At 34.3% G+C, this 25,560-nt stretch overlaps 1 protein-coding gene across 2 annotated transcripts in view; it reads right to left on the bottom strand.

The window, feature by feature from the left end:
* Window positions 1-25,560, bottom strand: part of SGCZ (sarcoglycan zeta) — a gene marked incomplete at both ends in the record, with an annotated part of 462,334 nt that overhangs the window by 103,395 nt on the left and 333,379 nt on the right. For both annotated transcript variants that reach the window (XM_080710705.1, XM_080710706.1), the window contains one exon: window positions 10,626-10,713. In XM_080710705.1, the coding sequence (XP_080566831.1) occupies window positions 10,626-10,713 (88 nt within the window). The remainder of the gene's footprint in view (window positions 1-10,625; window positions 10,714-25,560) is intronic.

Below are 25,560 nucleotides of genomic sequence, written 5' to 3'. Positions count from 1 at the left end.
TTCAGAATAAGAACATGGTGATGCTTAGTACTGACAAAAAAAGCTGATTGGACTTGTTGAATTACTTTGTGAATTCAATTTTATCTCTAGTTTATTTTAAAAGTCAGAGTTTGATAAAAATAAAATCCTAAGTAGAATGATGATTTATTTGTATACTTTTACCTTCATTTTAAAATTTTGGCATAAAAACAAGCAGTTATAACATGTAGTAAAGATGTCAAAATGTCAACCACAATGTCATCTTGTCATTCCTGTTAAATATTAAGGACTGGAATGGATCAGAAAATTTCATTGAACTTTGTAATTTTTTGTTTCTATAACATAATAATCATAACTAAAGAGCCATTCTAGTAAGCAGAACTTGTGTTTAATATTGTAAAACACACTCATGATTATTTTATAGAGCTATACTTTGTGGTCATACCCTCTTCATGTTTTAAAGCATTTTGCCAGAATATTTGTATGGCCGGTGTTTTATTTGATGTTAAACATATAATCCAGCACTTTTCCTATCAATCCAGATGTGCATTTTTTATGGTAGTTTTAGTTTCCCACAAAATCACATTTATTTTCCTATAGTAAGATGAGTTCATTGTCTGTATTTCCTGTTCAACTTTTCTTCCTGAAAGATCACTGTAGTTCAATAAATCTCTCAAAAGATACAAACAACTTTCATATGGACAAAGATGATGTACTAACAGAAACTTTAAAAAATCTATTTATTAAGCTTACTACACCTTAAAAGTATTTATTTTATCACCTGGACAGTATCACTCACATATGACTCAAAAGATACAATAAAAAAATTCAATAAAAATTTTCTTATATAAGGAATAGAATAGAGGAGAAATATTTTCTTATATAAGGAATATAATCCTAATGCTCATTTAAAATTTTTCTCATCAAATTAATCAACTCTGATACTAAAGTTAAAAAAATATCAGCCAGTCATGATGGCAAACATCTATAATCCCAGTACTTGAGAAGCTAAAATAGGAGAATCTCGGGTTCATGGCCAACCTCAACAATTTAGAGAGGCTCTTAGCAATTTAGTGAGAACCTACCTATTTCAAAATAAAAAGTAAAGTAGAGCAGGGGGTGTAGCTTGGAGGCAGAATACGCATGGGTTCAATACCCAATAACACACATGCACACGCACATTCACACATGCATGCATGCATGCACACGCATGTATGTAGCTAATTGACAGCTCCTAAGAAAGAATAGAGTTTAGGAGCCCTGCTAAAACTTCATCTCTATTGCCACAAAATCAGTGCTTTTCATAGCCAGAAAACACCATCAGCAGAGACATAAAAAAATGTAAACACAAGGGACAGAGAATAAAAGACTAGAAGAACAACCAGAGACCAGAAATCAAGCCTGCAATGCAGCAGCAGGGCCGCACCGGCATCATCTTCCCTCACAGCACCAGGATCCAGAGAGGAAAGGTAAACAAGGAGCTGAAGTGAGCAGCTGCAGATCATTTGGGTGTAATTCAGCAGTTCTTTCAACACAAAGAACATCTAAAACTTCCAGTGGTCAAGCTCATCACACCTTCCAGGGACTCAGAACAGAGCTCAGAACCAGAAAAGAAATACGCCAGCCTCACAGCCAAGGGTGTGGCAGCGGCGCATCTTGCCAGCAGCTCCAGCCTCAAGGCCAAGGGTGTGGCAGCGGTGCTATATTGCCAGCAGCTCCAGCCTCACGGCCAAGGGTGTGGCAGTGGTGCCATATTGCCAGCAGTGACAGCGAGTTCACAGTGCCCTCAACAGCTCATGATCAACATGAACAATAACCATGAGTGAAATTGTGGCCCCTAAAGGAGAAATCCCTGTACTGCATGCCCAGGGACTTTGATAATCTCCCTGGGTCTGAGATTTTGCAGTCCTACCCAGTGAAGGAGTAGCAGTGGCAGAGATTACCACAGACTCAAGATACAGAGCACCCTAAATGAAGTTGTAGTGATCCAGAGAAAGCACAAACTTCTGAAATCATGGGAAAGAGGAACAACAATAGAGCAATGAATGCCCACAGCCCCATATTATCAGAATCTGATAACACAGAAATTCAGAAATCTCCAGAAGATCAAATCAAGAATATAACTGTAGATATAATACAGGACCTTCAAAAAGAATTTAGGGAGAGTCTAAAAGACATAAAGGATGCAATCATTGAGGTAAAGTCTTCAATTCAAAATATAAAAAGTCAATTAGATCACATGGAGAATAGAATTTTGCTCCTAGAAGAGAATCACTCCAAAAACAAACAGATAATTTATAACTTAGAAAAAAAAGACAGCAGGAATCTGACATTGAAGAAATATGGGCCCATTTTAAGAGAGCTGCCCTAAGAATAATCAGAATAGAGGAGGGAAAAGAAGGTGAAACCAAAGGGATCAATAATCACTTCAAAGAAATAATAGCAGAAAATTTTCCAAACATAGAGGAAGAGATCGATAGACAGGTCCAGGAAACTTGTAGAACTCCCTTTAGACAGGATCAGAGAAGAGGATCCCCACGCCACATAACTGTCAAAATAACCAATGTGGAAGACAAGCAGATAAACTTAAAGGCAACAAAAACAAAAGACCAAGTGACATTCAGAGGCAATAAAATTAGAATCACCCCAGACTTCCCAAACCAAGTCATGAAAGCCAGAAGTGCTTGGAGTAACATATTCCAAACTCTGCAAGAAAACAACTTCCAGCCAAAAATTTCCTACCCAGCAAAACTATCTATCAAATTATATGGGGAAATAAGAAGCTTCCATGACAAACAGAAACTGAAGGAATTTATGTCTTCAAAACCAGCACTAGAGAAAATACTCAAAGATATTAACTACAAAGAAGAAATAGGCCATACACACCAGAACCAGAGAAACAAGATTTTCCATCTAGAAGACAACTAAGCAAAGAAGAATGACGGGGGTCCTGTCCGTTGTCAGTGGCGTGGGGCTGAGCAGGAAGGTGGATTGCTGGCGGCTCGAACACACACACACACACACACACACACACACACACACACACAAACACACACACACACACGCCGGGAGTCAAGTCAAGCAAGACCTCGTTTATTCCTCTCCAAGCAATCATATATATAGCACAAAACCACGAGGGGAATTCCCATAGGAAACAGCCTAGCCTATAGGAATAAAGATCACTAGCATGTAGTTCACAGCCAATCCCAGGCCAGTACATGAGCCATTCATGTGTGCGGAAGCTCCTTTAAATGTAAAAAAAAGGGAAAAACTGCTCAGTCTCCCCACCCATAATGAATGGGGAAACCACACCTTCGTAGCTTCCTCCAGGCGCCATCTTAGCCCCTTTTTTGCTGAATCATTTTACTGCTGAAGTTCTTAAACTTTACCTAAAGCTTTCCCTTAGGCTGCAGGCCGCTCAGGCCAAGCGAGGCTGCATCTCTTTAGGCGCTGTATGCACACACCCCATCAGAAGAATATATTCATGTGTTTATTGGTTAAAATCTTTGGAGATTCATTATTTATTTTAGTCTTTTACCTATTCCTAAATTGTATTGTTTGCTTTTATTGTTGCTAGTTTTAAGGATTTCTATATGGAATATTAATATACCTTCAGATATAGCATTTGGAAATATTTTACCCCATTCTATCAGTAACTTTTAACTCTGTTTACATTGTCTTTGGATGTACTTTTTTTTTATTTTTTAGGAAGTTTGTTTATTCTGTTGTTGCCTGTGCCTTTGAAATCATATCCAATAAATCACTGACAATTTCAATGTTTTCTTCTAAAATTTTATAGTCTTAAGATTTACATTTAGGTCTTTTATCTATTTTGAGTTAATATTTGTATATGGTGTTAGGTAAGGGTCCAACTTTATTCTTTTTCATATAATTATTATTTTTCAACAATATTTAGTGAAAGGATCATTATTTCCTTCACCAAATGTTCTTGGAAACCTTGTTAAAAATAACTTGACCATATATGGAATAATTTATTTCTAGGCTTTTTATTTTACTCCACTGGTTTATATATCTGCCTTTATAGCAGTACTACAGTGTTTCAATTAATGTAGCTTTATAAGATTTGAAATCAGAAAATGTACATCTTCTACTTTGCTCTTTCTCGAGATTGTTTTGGGTATTTAGAGTTCATATTTCATGTTAGAATAGATTTTTTTTCTGGGAAAAAAATGTATGATAGTTTCACCTTAAAAAAAAAAAGAAAAAAATATCCTCTGGTAAGAAAGAAAGCAGAAAGAAATATTGAAATGTTATCTCTAAGTGATCAAAAGTTTGATAACAGACAAATGAATCTGTTATGTGAGATTATCATTATTAATTTTGGATAAATTCCTATAAAATTAGATGTCAACCACTAAGCCAAGCATGGGAAGTAGGGAGGGGGAGGTAATGGTGTGGGGTAGGAGCTAACTGGGTGATGTGTGCACATATGTCTACACAAGTTTTTATCCCATTATGATGTATGAATACAGTGCACCAATAAAGAAATAAAAAGAAAAAAAAAGAAAACAGACAACCAGTTTTAAGACTGGTCTGGCACAAGGCACAGTTATCACCCCTTTTCTCTGACTCACCTCCTTTGTCAATATCCTATGCAAGGAGACCAAGGATCTCAAGAGCTCTGAAGATGCCAGAATGAACTCTCAGCAAAGGCTACTAGAGTTTTCATTGCTATGTTATTGCAATACTTCCAAATATTAAATATGAAAAAACTTGTACTAAAAGTAAATATCACTTTTAGAAATATGAAAATGTCATGTACTAAATACGAATATCACTTTCTAATTTCTTGCAAATGACATTCTTTATTATTAACATAGAGTCAGATTTATTTAAGACAACCATGACTGGAAACATTCAAAAATTATTGAAGGAAATCAGAAAATTAGGAATTAAAGATTGTAATTAAGGTTTTTATACAATGTGGTTATGTCACTAACTTTTGATAAATAAATATGAATGAGAATATGCAAAATGATTAAAGAATTATGGCAGTAACAGCTAGCAGTTTCTAAGAGCTAATCTTTAGAAAGCACTTTCTGAATGTATTGATCATTAAACAAGGACAAGTAAAATAAATATAAGATGTTAAAGCATAAAATTTTAAATTTAAGCACATTTTATTTTTTATTATTATTATTTTGTTTGTTTATTACTGAGGATTGAACCTAGGAGCATTTTGCATCTGTTCTACATGCCCTTTTTAATTTTTAATTTTAAAACAGGGTCTCAAGCTGGTTGTGGTGGCGCACGCTTGTAATCCCCGCGCTTGGAAGGCTGAGACAGGAGGATCGCACGGGTTCGAAGCCAGCCTTAGCTACTTAGTGAGGCTCTCAGTAACTAAGTGAGACCCTGTTTCCTAATAAAATATAAAAAAGGTCTGGGAGTATAGCCCGGAGGTAGAAAGCCTCTTGGTTCCACCCCCAGTACCACCAAAAATAAATAAATAAATAAATGAATAAATAAATAAATAAATAAATCAGGGTCTCAGTAAGCTGCTGAGGCTGGCCTCAAACTTGATACCTTCCTGTTTCAGCCTCCAAAGTGCTGAGATCACAGGCATGCACTACTGCAGCCAGAGAGCAGGCAAGGTTAAAAAGGAAGTATGTCAAGTGATATGTGTACATGTTTTGAATCTCACTATGATACGTAATCGCAGTACATCAATAAAAGTATTATTTAAAAAAATGAGATTCCAGGTTTTAAACATCCAAGTAGCTGTAATGTTTTTCTAATGTAGTGCTATTTATTTCTCACTGTGAGACTTCTCATGTTTAGGACATACGACCATATACTCAAATGTTCTGTGCTTTTTAAAAGTCACCATTTAAATGAAACAAGCTTCCTAAAATAAAAAAAGAAAATATTTCTACCCATTACAATTATTTCTTGTTAAACTTCTCTGTGTATCCTCTTGTTATTTATATCCTATACCTATTAGATTATTGACAAAAGGCAAAGTAAAAAGCAGAAAGTCATGTTGGATTTAGCAAAATAGTTTGATGGTATAACTATAAAATATATTATAGTATGCAATGTATTTTATAATGTAAGAAAAAGCAACCTGTAATTTAACATATTAGCCAAGTTTACTAAGATTTATTGAAGAGCAATCATTCGCTAAAATTAGTAAATATATATATATATGTTTATATGTATATATATTTATGTGTGTGTATGTATGTATGTATGTGTATATGTATGTATGTATGTATGTATGTATTTGGAGACTAAATTCAGGGATATTTTACCTTGTAGCTACATCCTCAGCCCTGTTTCCATTTTTTTGTTTTGTTTTGTTTTGTTTTGAAAAAAGGTCTTGATAGGTTGCTGAGAGTTCTCCCTAATTTGCTGAGGCTGTTCTTGAACTTGTGCTCTTCCTGTCCTAGCCTAGCCTCCCAAGTATTAGGATTAAAGGTGTGCATCCCCATGCCTGGCAGCATTTGTATTTTTAAACTACTTATGAAAATTGTTTAGCTCTACTCTATTAAAAATGAATGAAGATGGGTGTGGCGATGCACGCTTTCAAACTCAGTACTTGGGAAGCTAAGACAGGAGAATTGCAGGTTCGAGACCAACCTCAGCTATTTAGTGAGACCCTGTCACAAAATAAAGAATAATAAAGAATAAAAATAGGTTAGGGTGTATCTCAAAGGTAGAATGTCCCTGGGTTCAATTCCCAGCACCACAAAAACAAAAATTTATGTAATATTGGTAAATAAAAGATAATTTCTCTCTAGGTAAGTGAGAAATATTGCATTTTAGTGAACTCAATTACTGAAGTGTTATTACTACTACAGGTGTTGTGAACTATGTTTATATTAAAATTACAACATTATAGCCAGGGGTGGGGGGCACACGCTTGTAATCTCAGTGCTTGGGAGTCGGAGACAGGAGGATCGCACAGGTTCAAAGCCAGCCGTGCTGGCTTAAGAAACCTGTTTCCAAATAATTAAAAAAAAAGTGTAAAATAGGTTTGGGAGCATAGTCAGGAGATTAGAAAGGCTTCCAGGAACCCCAGTACCACCACCACCAAAAAAAAAAAAAAATTACATTGCAATAGTTTCCTTATGTAATAAGAGATGCTTCACAAAGATGGTGTATAAATCATATCTTTTATCCACATTATTTAATGGAGAGTTATGAAAATTATTACCATGCTATCAATACATATGAACATGTAACACACCATTTTTGTCACCTATATGAAAAAAGAATGTTCTTCTAACAAACATAGTAATTATAGATCAAATAATAGAAAATGTTGACCTGGAGAATGATTCTGAGACTTGTTTAAGAAAGTTCTTGCTTTTTCTTCAAGGAGTCTGACCTCCTGGATGTTGTACTTTCTTTAACCACTTCTCAACCAACAATCTCATTCCTCTCTTTCAGCTTTATTCTAAGAAGAGAAATTTGGAGGAAGAAACTTGAGTTCATTAACCTCCAAGGTTTTGAAGGTCATGACAAATTAGAATCTTAGACCTCGTGGGTGAATTCTGATATTAAATGGTTAGTTTTACCATAAAGCCTGGAACTTTATAAATTCACAAAAATACCTTTCAAATTGATTTTTGTTCCCAAAGCCTACAAAAACTTAGATTTATTTTGATTTTATATGAGCCGGCATATATGTGTAAAATATTTTCTGTGAATTTATTGAATTGAAAATCACTTGGTTTCATAAGTGGAGAATGAAACTAGATTAGAATTAGCACAGCTGGTCTGCCTAGTGCTGGATTGCACAAGTCCCTGAGAACTGGATTAGTGGGAAGTAAGATTATAAAGAGAAAGGCAGAGTACAACAGAAATGGATACTTGCTTTGCCAAAACCTCTTACATATGATTTTGAGAACAAAATGGAATTAATAACCACCCAAAAGTCATATTTTCTTTCTTAACTTGACCATGGTTTTCTCATAGTAATTGATATAGATTGGTAGACCTTAGAATTGTTTTTACTTAGAAAATAAGTGAAATTCTTGTTTGAAACTATTTGTCAGTTTTGTGGTAATACTTTAAAAATATTATTAAATAGTATCATGTCTAAGAAATATAATCAAGGCCAGATTCCTGGCCCCCAAAAAATATTGAAAAGAAAAGAAGAGAGAAAAGAAACAGGAAAGGAAGGTTAAAATAGCATGCCAATACAATTAGCTTCTTTAAAAGGAAGGTTGATTGTCTACATTATTTGAATTTATCCAATTATGTTTTCATATTTATCCCTTCATGATTGAAGCTTCTACACATCATATAGATGTCTGTGCTGTTTTTATAACATATCCCTCAACAGTATATCTAGCATATATAACTTAACTACTGTCACAAAGATAAAAGGAATAGGAAGTCATCATACAATTTTTCACATAATATTATATTTGTAACTTAAGTGATACCCATAATTACAATCACCAAAACAACACCGAATCCAATATATTATTACCTACCATTTGTAGACACTGAATCACTCCCACTTTTAGAACAGCATTCAAAATAAGTGTCATTATTCCTATTTTAGAGATGAGAAAGCTGAGTCTCCGAGAAATAAATTGTTTTGTTTGTGCTCTTCCAACCACTAAATAGCCCTACATGGTTTGGCTTCAAATGTGAATACATTATCTACTTACCCCGGTCCTAGTCTATTCCATTTGACTTATGTTTGTTGAAAAATGGAAAACAGTGAAAAAATGTATTCACCAATGGAACATACAAAGGTCCAATTTTTAAATTAAACCTCACTGTGATATTTTTATTCTCAGAAATAATTTGCTATGCAATTAACTTATTAATTTACTACATTTATAGCCAAGTTTAACTTTTCTCTCCCTCTCCCATTTCCTTTTTTCTCTCATTTGGAAAACATTAATACTACCTTAAAATCTGTTTGTAAGGGTGATGAAATTCAATCACAATATATTGTTTTGTTTTTCTGTAGAAAAGCATGGGATAAACTGCAAAGGGCACTTGATTACACTTCCTATAATCAAACAGTTGCTTTTCTTTATAGGCAGAATTATATAACTATTGTGTTTAAATTGAGTGGACTTCAGTATATAATCTTTTGAGCTTCATTTACATATTAACATTTTCACTGGGGACATTTTTATATGAGAAACATAAGGCAAAAGAAAGTTTTGTCTTGTTAAGAGTTCTCAACTTTAAGAAAATTATGATATTGGAAAACCTGCCTGGTTTAGGCCTATTTTTGTTATCCTGTGTAAGCAGTTCTAAAATAACCATCACAAATTTGCTCTAACGTTAAATGTGAGGGCCCAAAGCTTCTGAATCAGATCTGCATACACAGTCATTTCTTTTCTCTAATTTTAGTCAGCTTGCTATAGTGCCCTTTCGTAACTAATATATTTTTACTTATTAAAATACTATCCAGCTATAGCAATTTAATAGACAGTATCAACCATTTACATAAAAAATATTTTCTATACCTACAAAAGAAGTTGGCACAATAAAAGTTCATGTCTATAAATATCACATTTTAATTGTCATATCTTTCAATAATATAACTAGAGATATTAAAAATATGCATTTTTATTTAAAGGATGATCAATTTCTCATAAAATAAGGATAACTCAGCCCTAAAAATTATACGTGACATTTGTCCCATTATATATTATAGATGAAGCTATCATATAGAAACAGAAAATGAATATATACAATATCAGTGTTATTTGTCATAGAACCAATATAATATTCTAAAATTATTTTAGGATTTACATGCATACTATATCTTTGAATAATTTTACATAGTTGAAACTGACTTTGAACTTTTTTTTCTTATGAATATGGAGTAAAGCCGGACGTGATGGTACATGCTTGTAATCCCAGCATTTGGGAGGCTGAGACAGGAGGATCATGGCTTGCAGAACGCCTCAGCTACTAGTGAGGCCCTTTGCAACTCAGTGAGACCCTGTTTTAAACATACAAAGGACTAAAAAATAGGGCTGGGGTGTAGCTCAGAGGTAGAATGCCCCTGGGTTTCATCCCCAGTACCTCCCCCTCAAAAAAAAAAAAATGGAGTCAAGTAGGGATGTCTTGCATTTTGTTATAATATAAATCTCTAAATTAAAGTGGATTTGATAATATAAAAAACTAATAACATTTTAGCTTTAACTTATAACTTTTAAGTCTTAAAAAACTAGATAATTTCAATGAAAAATTATACAAGTAATAAACATAAGTATTTATTATATTTAACACTTACATAAGTTCTAATTTGTATGAACAATTAATATTTATTAGAAATTAGTTACCTAAAACGAGACATAGACCTCATGATATTATATCACTTCACATGTTTTTAAAATCTATTTAATAGTTTTTAACATAGATTATGAACATATTTTTCAGAAAAATGGGGCATTTCATATTTCAAGCAACCAGCAAAATATAATTCAGTCTTCTTAACACTGACAAAAGTAATTACTGAATAGAGAAAACCAGAACTAGCCTTAGGGCAATCAAATCATATTCAACATAATTGGGCTATAATGGGATATCTAATTACATATTAGAGAAATAACATATTTTTACCTTTTCCAACTTATATAACAAAATAATTTTAAATGGAGTAAGACTGTATGCGCAAGACTGAATTACCCCAGAACACTCACCTACTGTCAGCTGTCCAGTTAACTGCCCCATGTGATTTCTCGCATTCACTGTTACATTCCTGTCAGACTGTAAGACCAGTGGACTATCCTGGGAAACATGTATAAAATAAATCAAATACAAATTATAAATACAGTCAAAGTCTTAAAAAGTTATACTGTATTTCTTTGGATATTATCACAATACTATTTCTTCTTTATATTAGGCAGGTGTTTTAACATATCAATTATTGGTTGAATAATATAAAAATATGAGTGCTTCATAATTATTGCTTGGCAGAATCAGAATGTTTTCATTTTTGTAAAGGGGCATTAGTTGTCAGATGCAAGCATTTCCAACTCTACTGATTGTTGCAAGCAAAACCTATAGTACCCCCTCTCCTTTCCCTTTCCCAGCTGCGCAGGTATTCAAGATTCAGTCCCACTGGGGAAGTTCCCTTGTTACGTTTGACTTGCATCTTTCAGACCTCAGCCTCAATGACACCTCCTTAAATTTGCCTCCTTGAATCACTGTCAGATTCATTCAGTCCCCAAATTTCCAATTTCTATTTTGTTTAAAGCAGGTATCACAAGGTTAATTTATTTAATTCATGTTGTGCTTAATTTTATTTTTTCCCTTTGGCTGTTTTTTTTTTAACGTTTTACTTGATTTTTTCACAGGATAAACAACTATGGAGTAGGGAGCTTGATGGTCATGCATATACTGCTACACATCCACTACACAACAGGCTACTAGAGGAAAGTATTTGTTAGGTCTCCACTGAGTGGCCGAAAAGTCCACACAATAAACTCCTTGCTACCTGTTCATTTGCCTCATGTGGAAATATTTTGTGCATCATAGGATGGCTTATGTAAGGAGGATATATAATATGCCCTATAGGATAGAGATGTATAGGACATAGAATTTATTAGAAAATTATTTTTTGTTATGTTCTCACTGGTTAAATGCTTATCTGTATCACTAATTTAGCTCTTAACAGTAAAATAGTTGATTGAAACACTGCTTCAAATAATTTATAACTACTGACATTTTCATTTTGATGATCTAAAATGCAAGTAAAGTCATAACTGACAAAAGGTCTATTCATTCATCCAATAAGTGTTCACTGAATACTCATTATTCTCAACATGGCTTTCTAGAGGTTGGCACATGCCATTGATCAAAACAAAGAACAATAACAGCCCGCATGAAGATGCTGACTATATAGAAACATGCTATGAAGATCTGTCCTAATAGCACCTCACTGTGGAGGTTGCAAGTCACCTCTACCTCAATGCCATTATACAAATGTCTTATATAAAAGCCATGTAAAAACTCTTTCAGTGCTAGGGGAATTTGTGATTTGGAGATTCCTTAGACTTTATAGGGTTGTATGGTACTGGGGCGGGGGGGACCCAGGGGCTTTCTACCTCCAGGCTATACTCCCAGACCAATTTTTTTATTTTATTTGGAAACAGGGTCTCACTAAGTTGCTGAGAGCCTCACTAAGTAGCTGAGGTTGGCTTTGAACCTGTGAGATTCTCCTGCCTCAGCCTCTCAAGCATGGGGATTACAAGTGTGCACCACCATGCCCAGCTTTTTTTTTTTTTTTTTTTTTTTAATAAAGCTGTTTTGGGCCCTTCTAATTGGATGAAAATAGGTGACACACATAAACACTCATTGACACATGCACACTACATATGTGAGTTCTCTTTCAAATGTAGATTTTACTAGCATGTACAAACTAACACTGGATGAGACTTGATTTTTAAAAATAGTTTTTCATAGTTTGAAGAATATGTTCTGTTGAAGCATAGTTGTACAAAAGCTATTATAAATAATTCAATTCTTTGCCTATCTTTTATCGTAACTTCATTCTATCTGCCACAAATCAAAAGCTTTGTTTCTACATTTAACATATATATTCTTTTTTTCCATCTGCACAACTATGATTCAGACATGCATCTCTGAAAATATCTAAAGTATTTTAAATTAAGTCTATCAATCTTTTCAAGTGATAGAAAAATATATAAAACTCTGATTATAGTATAGATTGTTGACTATGGGCTGTTTGTAAACAGCTATCTTATTTTCAGTAAAAACATTACTGTCTGATAATGATAAGATGTTTCATGAATGCATACATATGCACACAAAATATTGCTTTGATAATTTTAACCTAAGTATTTTAAAAAAGGGCTCTGAGCTGGGCGTGGTGGCACACACTTGTAATCCTAGAATTCAGGAGTCTGAGACCAGAGGATCAGGGTTCACGGAAAGCCTCAGCTACTTAGTGAGGCCCTTTGCCACTCAGTGAGATCTGGTTTCAAAATAAAGAATAAAATACAGGGCTGGGGGTATAGCTCGGAGGTAGAATGCCCCTGGGTTCCATCCCCAGTACCGCAAAAAAATAAAAAAATTAGAAAATAAAAAAATAAAAAGGGCTCTGAATCAAATTTATTTGAATGTAAGAAATAAGAATTATACAAAGCATTTCAAACAACTGTAAAAATATATTGATTGAATATGTTTTTAAATATATTTATGATGAAATTTAGCATAATAAAATAGCATAACCATTGGTACTCATGATTTTCAGACTATGTAAGCATCTTACTAGAATTATTGCTTTATTAAATATACTAAGACCAAAGTATAGTCAATTTAAAAAAGCAATATGCATTTCATCTGGCTTAATAGAGAAACAGACTTGGTTAGAATTGGAAATTTAATCACTGCATCTTTTTTTACCCCCTATCAATTCACTTTTATCCAAACCATAGGCTCCAATTGAAGTTCTATTCCTGGCTGCTTCCTTTCTCTTTACATTATTCCACTAAATTTCCTCTTGGAATTAAAGTTTTATATCCAGATTAAATTTTTACTATCATAGCAATAGCAATCTCTTTATTTACTAAAACTATAAACATAGAGCTATCAGAGACAATGGGAAATTCTCTACACTGTATTTATGTGAACAAAATTAAATTATTATTCTATACTGATTTTCTAAAATGTGATAAACCAAACTGAACCAAAGCCAAATAACTATTTTTATAAACAAAATCAACACATAAAAAGATATCATTTTCACTAGCAAGCTACAGGATCATTTTTTGCATTATATAACAGCACAGTGATATCTTTGTACTTTGAATCTTTGCTCAGAAATGACTTTTTACAGATTAACTAGAAATTAAAGTGTATGCATATGATAAAATATATATGATAAAATGATAGCAACTTTTTCAGCCATCTAACAGGGACACAATCCTAAGCAATATATAAGTATACAAAACCTTTTCTTAAGTGTGGAACAATATTTAGAAACTACCACTTATCAAAAGATGTTCATATTTTGAAATATTTTCCTAAAACGAAGTAAATGTTAACTATTTTTTCTCATACTCATTAATCTAAATGCCTCCATATGAGAAAATAACTAATGTTTTATTGCTTTCTCCTCTCTTTATATTTTCTTTATACTCCTTATTTTATATTTCTGTGTACCAAATTTGGATTGCAAATATGTGATTCCATATAGTAAATAGAAATATTAGTACACTCTTATGGTTTCTACTTGCTGAGAACAAGTATAAAAGAGATAAGTTTATTTGGTGTTATTATCTCTGGAATAAGGATAAACATGTAAATTTTGTAGTGATAAGTAAGTATTCAGTATATTCTGTACAATATACTAATATGAATACCTGTGATTCTTTTTATTTTCATCTTTATTTGTTCTTTTTTGTGTATGTTTGGTTTTGGGGAAACAATCTAAGGGCATTTTGCCTCTGAGATATACACCAGCCCTTTTGATTTATTTTTTATTTTGAAACAGGATCTCTGTTAGTAACCACATGCTGGCCTAAAACCTGTGATTTTCTTGTTTCATCCTCCCAAGTACTGGGATTATAGGTGTATATCACCACACCCAGCTGAAAAACTTTATCTTTGGACATAAATATCTTTTTTTTTCTAAACCAAAAAATACCTCATAACCAAAATAATAGTTTTATGAAACTAACCTTGATTTTGGCTTTAATTCTAGAAAACATAACTCCCATTTTATGTTGCTTTTTTAAAAAATTTTTTGGTGGTACTGGGAATGGAACCCACGGGCTATACTCTCAGACTTATTTTATATTTTATTTGGAAACAGGGTCTCTTAAATCAGCTGAGGCTGGCTTTGAACCTATGCAATTCTCCTGTCTCAGCCTCCGAAACTTGGGGATTACAAGCATGTGCCACCACTCTGAGCTTTTATGTTGCTTTTGAGACAAATCAGGTAGGAGGGGCAGTAAAAAAGGTAGCAGTCCTGGCGAGTGCCCTCGCTGGCAAGAAGTGTCTTTTCATCTCAGTGTTTTGTGGTAGGTAGTGCAAGAGAGGAAAGAAAAGAAACTAAGAAAGCGCATTGTAAGGTTTATCCTAAGATTGTCCCAAATGGAAAACAAAGGACCAGGATAAAAATCAGAGGGTTAAAGCAAGGTATAAAGCATTTAAAGCATATTATAAAGTGTTTGTGGTACATTTGTTTGCATATGTGATGAAGATGGATTATTAAAAGGGTGTAGGTTTCTAATAAGCCTACCTCTTGTATATTCCCAAGAGAAAAGTGCTAGAGTTCAGCAGCAGGGGTGTACTATAGATAGAAAGGCTAGAGGATTACTTTTGGCAATGAAATTGGGAGACCCCAAAGTCTGTAATAATTCTTTAAAACTGGCTTCAAGATTGTTTATCGGGGGAAAAAAAAGTTACAGGAGACTAAATCGTATCATACAGGGATTTGAGATTTGCTTTAGAAATTAATTCCAAAAATAGCTTGTTAAGTCAACCAACCAGGCAAGCAATCTAGGGCACATGTCCAGGTGAATATTGGCAGCTTGGTTTCACTCATATGCCAGGGGAAACTTTTAGATCTTTTCTTACTGGGACATAGTCCTAGATAACAGTGTTACCCTATTGTCAGAGTACCAGTGAGTTTTAGGTAACCTTCAAACAGTGCCAGAGGAAAAGGGTAAATTCAGTTTTGTCCAGGCGACCTGGTACTCATTAAATCATCTAAAATCTTTATTCCAAAGCCTATTTCAGGTCTTCACAGGACTAATTTCTGGATTCATGTTGCACACAATAAACTTAATACATCCCACTTTTGTGTGTTTCAGCCTAAGTCAGCAAAACAGGTTTTAACTTCTCATTTAAGTGCTATGTTTAAGTTTTCATGGTTAACCTGTATTGTGAGTGTCCTCTCAGGGTTGAAGCTTTCAGACATCAGATGGTGGTATGAGCACACAAGAGGAACATCTATTAAAACCCTTTGGATGGTCATGGATGCACACGGCACATACCCATCTGATTCCCCCATGTCAACTACATGCATGAATGTTACCCTAAAGCTGCCCCCCCCCCAACTTCGTCCCTGTTCAGCTTGAAGCAGTTTATGATCGACTCGATGTCCTTATTCCTTTGCTAAGGGGTACATTCATGTGATAGAAATGAGGGAGAAAAATTAATGGAAATTGAGCTCATGTTAAATGTTTGTATAATTGTAAAAGTCAAAATGTATTTTCTGTATCTACCTTTGGCCTGACAGGTGTCAGGAAGTTACTAGACAGAGGGGGGGAATGTACCAGTATTGGGAATGGCCTAGGAAGATTTGAGAAAGCTCTGATTATTAATATATTCCAAAAATTGGGTGAGGGGCAAATCTGTGCAAGGACTTGGTTTCTGCCTAAAAGCGGGGCAACTATTCCAATGTAAATTAACCTAGCTAAACGTAGTTAACAAGTCAATAGGAGAAGAGAACTAGGCCTTTCTCTGTCTAAAGACAGATCTACATGATTAGATAAGCTAGCTAAGATGGCAGGAGGGGTGGACCTTTTTGAAAGGAGATACCTTGCCACACCTTGCTGGGGGAGGAACCTCACAGGGCTGTTTACAATGTCAGAATTACATAAACAAGATGGAGGTCATGGGTATAAAAAGTCCGGTCCATGTGCTGTATCTGGTGGTGATGAATTGGCTCGGACCATCCTCCCCTCATGCCTTTCTGGCATGGGGCTGTAACTATCTTCTGGATTTCATCTTTTTAATAAACTTCTTTAAATCTTCAAAAAAAGAAAAAAAACAATTTCTTTTGGTAGTGTTTTCACCATTCTTTGTCATAAATACTTATTATCTACAAGGTATTTCGCTCCCTGCCACCCCGTTCATATCAAAGAGAATCATGATGAACAGACTTTCTTCTCTTAGGTAATTAAGAAACAGGTAGGCCATACAGATAACAAGCCAGATAATTTAAAACAAACAATGTAACTAGTTATAGGCTGTTATGCCTGAAATGTGCCTAAAGATGTATTAGTCACACTGATGAGAAGATATAGATATTAGAGGCAAATGAGGAATTCAGTTCTAGATAATCATTCTCTCCAGTGTAACTACTAAGTCCTTTCGAAATAGCTATCTCAGGAGCAACAGACAGCATTTATTGGTACTTTGTTAATGTTACTGTTCTAAATTCATTAGATGAGCTGGTAGATGAACTCATGTATGTATGAACCATTAATAAATTCACCAATCAAGGGTACAGATCAAAAAGTCATTTAAAGACAGAAAATGGAGGCTAATTATTTGAATTCAAGCCCTTGATCTGGATATGTAAAATACTGTCTGTTTGATTGGCTAGTTGCCCCACATTTCTATCCCACAGTTTATTTGTCTGTAAAATGAAATCATAACACATAATTTGTGGAATGGAATTGCTATGTGCATGAAATGATAAAATGTATGTAAAATGAATAGATCAATGCCTTGCCTGCACTGGAGGTTCTGTTAATATTTACTTTTTTACTCCTTTTTATAATTATGATGCTTCATTCACAATAGTATTTAAAACATTCACCATTATTTTACAAATAAAGAAATTGTACCATAGAAAATTTAAGTCACTTTCTCCAAATCACTCAGCTAATAAATTACAGAGGCAATATTAGAACTCACCACTTTGTGTCTAGAGTCAGCCCTGTCATCCATTTCAAGGTACTGTCTCTTTTCAGAGTCATTTAATTATAGGCTTTCTAAAATTCCAAACCAAAATATGAACATGAATTAAAAAAATAAATTGAACGGAATTGTTATAGTTTGGATCTGGACTTTCCCAAGCTCATGGTTGTCAATGCAGCAGTGTTCAAAGTTGAAATGGTTGAATCATGAGGGCTCTAACCTTATCAATGAATGAATGCAGCCAGAGATTCATCATTTGAATAGATTTACTAAGTGGTAACTAGGCAGGTGTGGCATAGCTGAAGGGGATGATTCACTGGAACTGTGGCCTTAAGGACTATATTTGTCCCCGGTCCCTTTCTCTCCTTGTTTCTGCTTCAAAGGTGCCAAGAGCGGAAGAGCTTTCCTTAGACAGCCCCCCTCTGCTATGATGTTCCTGCCTTGAAACCAACAAAACATGGACTGAACCTTGGAAACTATGAGCCAAAATAAGCCTTTCCTTCTCTGAGTACTTGTCAGGTATTTTGGTCATCTCAACAAAAAAAGCTAATTCAAAAATATACTTATTCTCATCTCTAAAAGAAATATCTGCTATATACACTGTCTTAAAGCATATATAAACTGTATCATTCCAGGCTTTTGTAAGGTAGTCTGGTTGGCTTTAATTTATTTTGTGTCCTCAGGTTCAGGATGAGGACACTCATTCACGGTAGCCTACACTAGAAAGTATTACATACAGAAATTCCTTTACCTGGTACCCTGAAGGAATATCACTAATGGTCTATTCTGTTTGGAGTAGGAGGACTGAATCTGATATATCATTACTTGGTTTTATAGAGCTTTATAAAGTAGATTTTCTTTCTTCGAAGAAATTATGGAAGTTTCAATAAACTCACATTATCTTCAAATTCTCCATCTTCCTCAGAAATTCAATTAGCTATGTTTTTTTGTTGTTGTTGTTGTTGTTGTTGTTTGGCTTTGTTTTTTTTTTTTTTTGGTGGTACTGGGGTTCCTGGAAACCCTTCTACATCCAGGCTACACTCCCAGACCTATTTTTCACTGTGCCTACTGAAATAGACTAGAAATTCACATGACCATAACCTCTTGCTCCTCTCATTGATTTTTTTTATATGGTGTTATTTTTCAAAAATATTGTTAAATAAAAATATGGGCATTTTTGAATTAAAACAAAACAAAACAAAATATGTATTGATCCTTCATTCCTGGCTTGGAAAAAGTTTACATTTGTACATATAAGGTGTTTTATAATATTATTCAGTTTTTACTTTATTTTAGCTTTATTTGACACATCTTTGTATGAGTTATCTTTCATCTTTGCATGAGTTATCTAAATTTCCCAACTTTCTCAAACATATGCCACTTCTTTTTATTCTCACTTTCTGCTTATTATTCTTGAAATTTATTTTCATTTTTCCTTATCTGATAAATATACAGTCATTTCTAAAGTTCTTACTCAGAGTTATATTTCCTGTGAAGTCTTCCTACCCTAAAGATAAAATTCTGTTCCCAGCCTTCACATCTTCATAGTCACTGCTGATGTCTAGGATAGTACATGTTACAGCATTTTTATTCTGTTTGATTTAAACATTCACGATTTTATCCTCCATTTGACAGGATGTGTTCTTTTTCCATGCATACTTTTGAAAGTGTAGTTTGTGTCATGCTTGGCATGCAGTTTATGGTCAATGGATATATGGTGAATGGATGAACCTAACTGAGCACATTTGCAACCTAATGTGCCCAGAATACGTGTGCACATCTGAATGTGTCCAAGTCATACAGAATTTCCAAAGCGCTTGCTACTTCGTGTGTCTCACTTATCCTTTCCTTCACTCCTTCCATCACTCCTTTCTTCATTCCTTCTTTCCTTTTTTTTACCCAGGAAATTATTCTAAAAAGCCATTGATGTTGAACAAGTCATATCACACTATAATTCAATTTATATTCATTATCTCTGTGGCTAAGGCAGCTACTTCATCCCTTTCCCTAACTATATGATACATAAACAAACCTACCAAAGAGGTAATTTTGATCACTAATCCACTTTAAAATAGGTAATTCTTGAATTCTTTAGTTAATAAAATATATAAAATTTTATTTTCTTCAGAATTCAAATTATTTAATCATTTAGATTGCATTTTAAAGGTAGTAATGTGACTATGAAAGGGAATGTATCTAGAGCTGTTATCCTGACTCCCTCATATCAGTGTTTGTATTTTAACCTGAATGTGAAATAACACAGATTAGAACCCATTTATTCAAAATCAACTTTTATTCATGTCTGTCCCAATACTCTTAGTGAGATTCTCCCCTTTGGGTTCATTTTTTATTATAAACTATCTATTCATGGAAGTCACTGTTAGGAAGATCTGAGAATGTTGCATAACTGTTTATCATCCTCTGACTCCTGAGTGTCTCTTCAATAAAATTTGATGAAGCAGGGCGTGGTGGCACATGCTTGTAATCCCAGTACTTGGGAGGCTGAGACAGGAGTATCGCACAGGTTCGAAGCCAGCCTCAGCTACTTAGTGAGGCGCTCATCAACTTAGTGAGACCCTGTTTCCAAATAAAATATAAAATGGGTCTGGGAGTATAGGGGAGTATAGCCTGGAAGTAGAAAGCCTCTGGGTTCCATCCCCCAGTACTACCAAAAAAAAAATTTTTTTTATGATAGTAGTTGACTGGATATACTCCTGCTAAGTCAGCTCTTACCCCAATTACAACTTATGGGTATGTAACCAGAATAATGTCACAAGGGGGTAGTTTTATACAGGTATTCTATTTACAGGGAATCCTTGGTAATCTGCAACTTCCTACATCATGCAAATGCTGCACAACTCAAACTTTAGGCATGGGCAGACTTATGAAATGAATGCTTCTAGAATAAATATTCTGGGAGGAAAACAGATTACTATCTCTACCTAAATTAATCAAGATGTAGGAAATTCCCTAAGATGTCCCTCTTTCTCTCAGACAATACTTAGAATACCAGAGAAATGTGCTCCTCTTCCTTCCTCCACTCTAGGTTGGGTCATCATTTTTCCTCTGCAGCTGACCCTTCAGCCTTCTTCAGACTGATCTTGCTTCACTCTAGCCCCGGGGTGCCAACTTGTTTCACTGTGAATCCAGTGCTTGTGCCCAGCCAGGATGGGACTGACTGATGTTCAACCTGACTGATTTGATAAGGAAGGCCCGTGCAGCCTAGGTAGAATGTGTAGACTTCATCTTACCTTGGTGAACAGAAAGAAAATGTTATAGTAGAAGTGATAATCTGCTATATAGATGAGGGTGGAAACCCTACAGAGTAAAAGCTAGTGGCTAAGACAAATAAGTGCTTTTCTGCCATTGGATGATTTATTCATCTAAATCATATGCCCTGAGAATCAATTTTTAAAGAAACCAACCCACTTAAATTAGTCACTTGGTAGATATCTCAGACCAAACATAGTAAAAATTTTTCTTCTTTCATAATAAAATAATTTACTTTTATAAGATTGTGGCTTTGGTAAAAGCAATGGATATAACAGTTGAAGTAATGATACGAATGTACTAAAAATCACGAATTCTCATCTCGAGCACATGCACAAGGACTGGGGAGGGAACTGCTGGGAAAGGCACCAAGAATTGTGTGCCTGTATTTTTCTGTCCCTCTATACCTCCGATATGATGTGAAATTACAATGCACCAAAAAAAAAAACAAAACACCACACACAAAAGCAATGGATGAGGTGTGTGAAAAACTTGTAAGACTTTGGAAATTATTAGCTACCATCATCTTAATTAAGTAAATATTTATATATAGGAATGATGATGATGATAATGATGCTGCTGCTGATGAGCGTGTATCTGAGCAAGAAATAGAACAAAAGAGAATATAAGATGCATAAGAAATAGACTTTATAATATATGAGTCCAATGAAGGAGGAAGAATAGGAAGCCTCAATTAGTATGATTTTTTAAATTTTCTTGAATTTGATACTATAGAAAGAATAAGAGGCATATAGAACCTAAAATTTTAAAATGACTGCACATTTAGACAAGATACTCAAATTTGTAAAAAAAAAAATGTATGTACTACACAAAAATACCTAATTTGAGGTAAGGAAAAAGGGACAGAAAAAATTTTATATGATTTTTTTCTAAACATCTCCTTCTTTATGTTAATCAACTATACACTACTTGAAAAATTAGTTTTTTCTCTTAAAATTTAGTTGGTTTATTATGATCTTTACATATCTGAAAACATTAGGAACAAAATTTTATATTAATTTGTGAAAACATGTATGCTTTTATAAAATTGCTATATGAACAAAAAAAGGAAATATCTCATTTATAAAAGTAGTTTTTCATGTAAACAAAAATAATGGAATGACAAAATATGAAATTAAAATAATAAGAAGTTGGGAATAACATAAAACATGTACAGGATGGCTATAGTGCCTGCAATAGTTAATTATGTCAATTTGAATGGGCCACAGGGTTCCAAGAAATTTGGTTAATTTTGGGTGTGTCTATGAGGGTAATTTTCAATGAAATTAACATTTGAATCCAATCACCAGACTATGTAAGCCAGATCTACCTCAACCAAGTAGCTTGGCCTCATTAAATTTCTTGAAGTTCTGAATATTTTAAAAGGCAAGGTGAAAGAGAATTCTCCCTCTTCTGCCTTACATGTGAGGCACTGAAAATCTTTTCTTTTAAAGTGAGACTAGAACTTACACAATTGGATCTTCTGATTTTTATACCTTTAAACCTAGATTATAACTATCATCAGCTCACATGAGTCTCCAACTTGTTGACTACAGGTCCTGGGATTTCTCATCTTTCATAACTGTACGTGATAATTCCTTAAAATAAATCTCTTTATATATTGGTTTTGTGTCTCTAGAGAACTCACATTAATACAGTACCCATATTAATTAATAAAGAAACAAGATTTAAAAATATGACTATTAGCCGGGCGTGGTGGTGCACGCTTGTAATCCCCGCGCTTGGGAGGCGGAGACAGGAGGATCGCGCAGGTTCTAAGCCAGCCGCGCTGGCGTAAGAGACCCTGTTTCAAAAATATAAAAAAATAGGTCTGGGAGTGTAGCCCGGAGGAAGAAGGGCTTCCAGGGACCCCAGTACCACCAAAAAAAAAAAATATATATATATATATATATATATATATATATATATATATATATATATATATATATATATATATGACTATTAAGCAATAAGCAGGCTTACAAAAAACATTTCGTCTTGGCTTGTTTTTGAGGTTATTATAGTTTCCTATGTTTTGAAGCGTTTTGCTAACTGTGGCTATACATTACCTAGTACAGAGTAGGAATAGGAGCTATCCCTCTTTCTACTTGCATAACCATTGCTTTGAATATCTGTAGTAATTCTAATCCTTTGCTTCCTCAGCTAAACACATCATTGAAAAAGCATTCTCAAAATCATTTCATCAAATAACCACAGAAATTTCTTATATTTTTATGCCAATATAAATCAACCTCCTATACCTTTTTACATAAAAATCTAATGAGAAAATTTTGGAACCAGAAGATATATGAAGTGAATTTGATTTTTTGCTTTATCAAATCAGTCACTCTGGTCTCTATGCTCAGTAAACATTTTGACTATGACAGACCAAACAGCACATAACATTACTAGGGAGATTATGCTAAATCATTACTTAGAAATCTGCAGTGTGTGTAAAAACAATCTGAAGACCTTTTAAAATGCAGAACTTGGATGAGGCCTAAGATTCCGAATTTGTATTAAGTTCCCAAGTAATGTCCTTACTGTTGATCTGACGTAACTCCTGGACTGTTAGTGGTTGAGCGGCATCTTTAGGAGCAAACTTCTATAAGTGTTATTTCTTTGGTTTCAGCTAAAATTTTTTGGAGAAACTTAACTAAGTAATGATCCCCAAGATCAGTAAACTACTCTGAGCTTCTTTATGGTCCTAGAGAAAATTTGATTCATTATAATATTGAATTCAGAATACCCCAAAGTGTTCTTGTCTGCCATCTGAACTGAGCATAAATGAAAATATTCTTGCTGTGCACTGCGCACTGTGTTTCCATTTTGAGTTTTACCACATGCTCTATGACCTTGAGCTGCGCATGCCAGGGAATAAATCCACCATATTTTCTTCTTGAGGTATGACTCTAAACTAAACATGCTCAGAAATGTACATCCTAAACTGAGCATGCTCATTAATGCACCTACCCCTATAAAAATAAGCCACCCAGATAAAAAAAATACATGCTTTCTTTGGGAAGAGCTTTACTCTGCATGCACTGCATCTATGTACATTCTTTTATTTTCTGATTGGGCTGGCTGATTTAGAAGTTACTGCAAAGCAAGCCCTTTTATGTTTAATTATAGTATGGCTCTGTCTGAGGAGAAGGGTTAGACTTCTGAAAAGCTCCCTGCTAGAATAGTTTACATCTGTAATACAATCTGAATCCATAGGTCAAGAAGAAATTTTCAGCTCTATCAATAAAAGTAAATTTGAACTCTTTCCCCAAGGCATGTATGAAAAGCCATGTCAAACCTACAAATCTGTAAATTATGTTTGTTCTGAGTTTGAGTTTCCATGGAAAAGAATGCTCACAGAAATATGTCTACATTTTCTTGAACACATACCTGTTAGAATTTCCTAGTCTTTCTTTTAAAATTTAAATTGTTTACCTTTTATTTATTAAATAAAACTTGTACATAGTAATAGAGAATTGTGTGATATTCGGCATATCAAATATCATGCAATATTTGAATCAGATTAAATGTATCTATCTCTTTATTTTTTGTGGTGAAATTTTTCACATTTTTCCCTCTAGCTTTTTAGAACCTACAGCACATAAATGTAATTTATATTCACACTAAGGTGCAAGAGCATACCAGAGTTTCCTACTTCTATCTAACTGTAACTCAGCCTCTCCCCATTTCTTCACTCCCCTACTCTCTCCAGCATCTTGTAACAACCATTCTACTCTTATCTCCTATAAGATCGATATTTATCTCCCACAGCTCTAAGATAATAAGGTGTTTGTCTTTCTGTTTCTGTCTTATGTCACTAGCATAATGGTCTCCAGGTCCATTCATAGTGCTGAAAATATAAAGAGATTTTGTTCATTTTATGAATTGTGCATGTGTGCCAATTTTCCTTTATTCATTCAACAGTTGTAGATTCTTAGGTTTTCCCCATATCTTGGCCATTGTGAGTAAGGATGCAGGGATCATGTAGATGCAAATGTCTCTTCAACATGCAGATTTAATTTTCTTTGGATATTTACCCAGTAATGGGGTTGCTGGATTATATGGTAGTTTAATTTTAATTTGAATTATTTTGATCCTATAGCCTGAATTGAAGAACATCCTGCCTCTGTGCTACACCCTCAGCATTATATTTTCTTAAATTTTGAGATATGATCTCACTAACTTCCTGAAGGTTTTGTTAAGTACTGAGGCTAGACTTTAACCTGTGGTCCTCTTGTCTAAGTCTACCAAGTACTGAAATCATACACATGTGAAGCCACACCTGCCTCTGTGTGTGTGTGTGTGTGTGTGTGTGTGTGTGTGTGTGTGTGTAACTGGGGATTGAACCCAGGGGCATTCTAACTTGAATCTACACTAACAACCCTATTTTATTTTTATTCTTATTTTTAAACAGGGTCTTGCTAGGCTGGTGAGAGTCTCACTACTTACTGAGGCTGTCCTTGAACCTGTGATCCTCTTGTCTCAGCCTCCCAAGTACTGGGATTACAGGTGTGTGCCACCACTCCCAGCTTGTCTTATAATTTTAATTTTTTCAGGAGCTTTCATACTGTTTTCTATAATGGCTGTACTAATTTGTGTTACTGCTAACAGTGTGTAAATATTCTCTTTGCTCAATATCCTTGCCAGCATTTATCTTTAGTCTTTTCATAATTGCCATTCTTT

The sequence above is a fragment of the Muscardinus avellanarius genome (genome assembly GCF_963383645.1).
Source record: "Muscardinus avellanarius genome assembly, chromosome: 14".
NCBI lineage: Eukaryota > Metazoa > Chordata > Mammalia > Rodentia > Gliridae > Muscardinus > Muscardinus avellanarius.
Note: the sequence above shows the minus strand (reverse complement) of the source record. Positions and strands in the feature narration are given on the sequence as shown.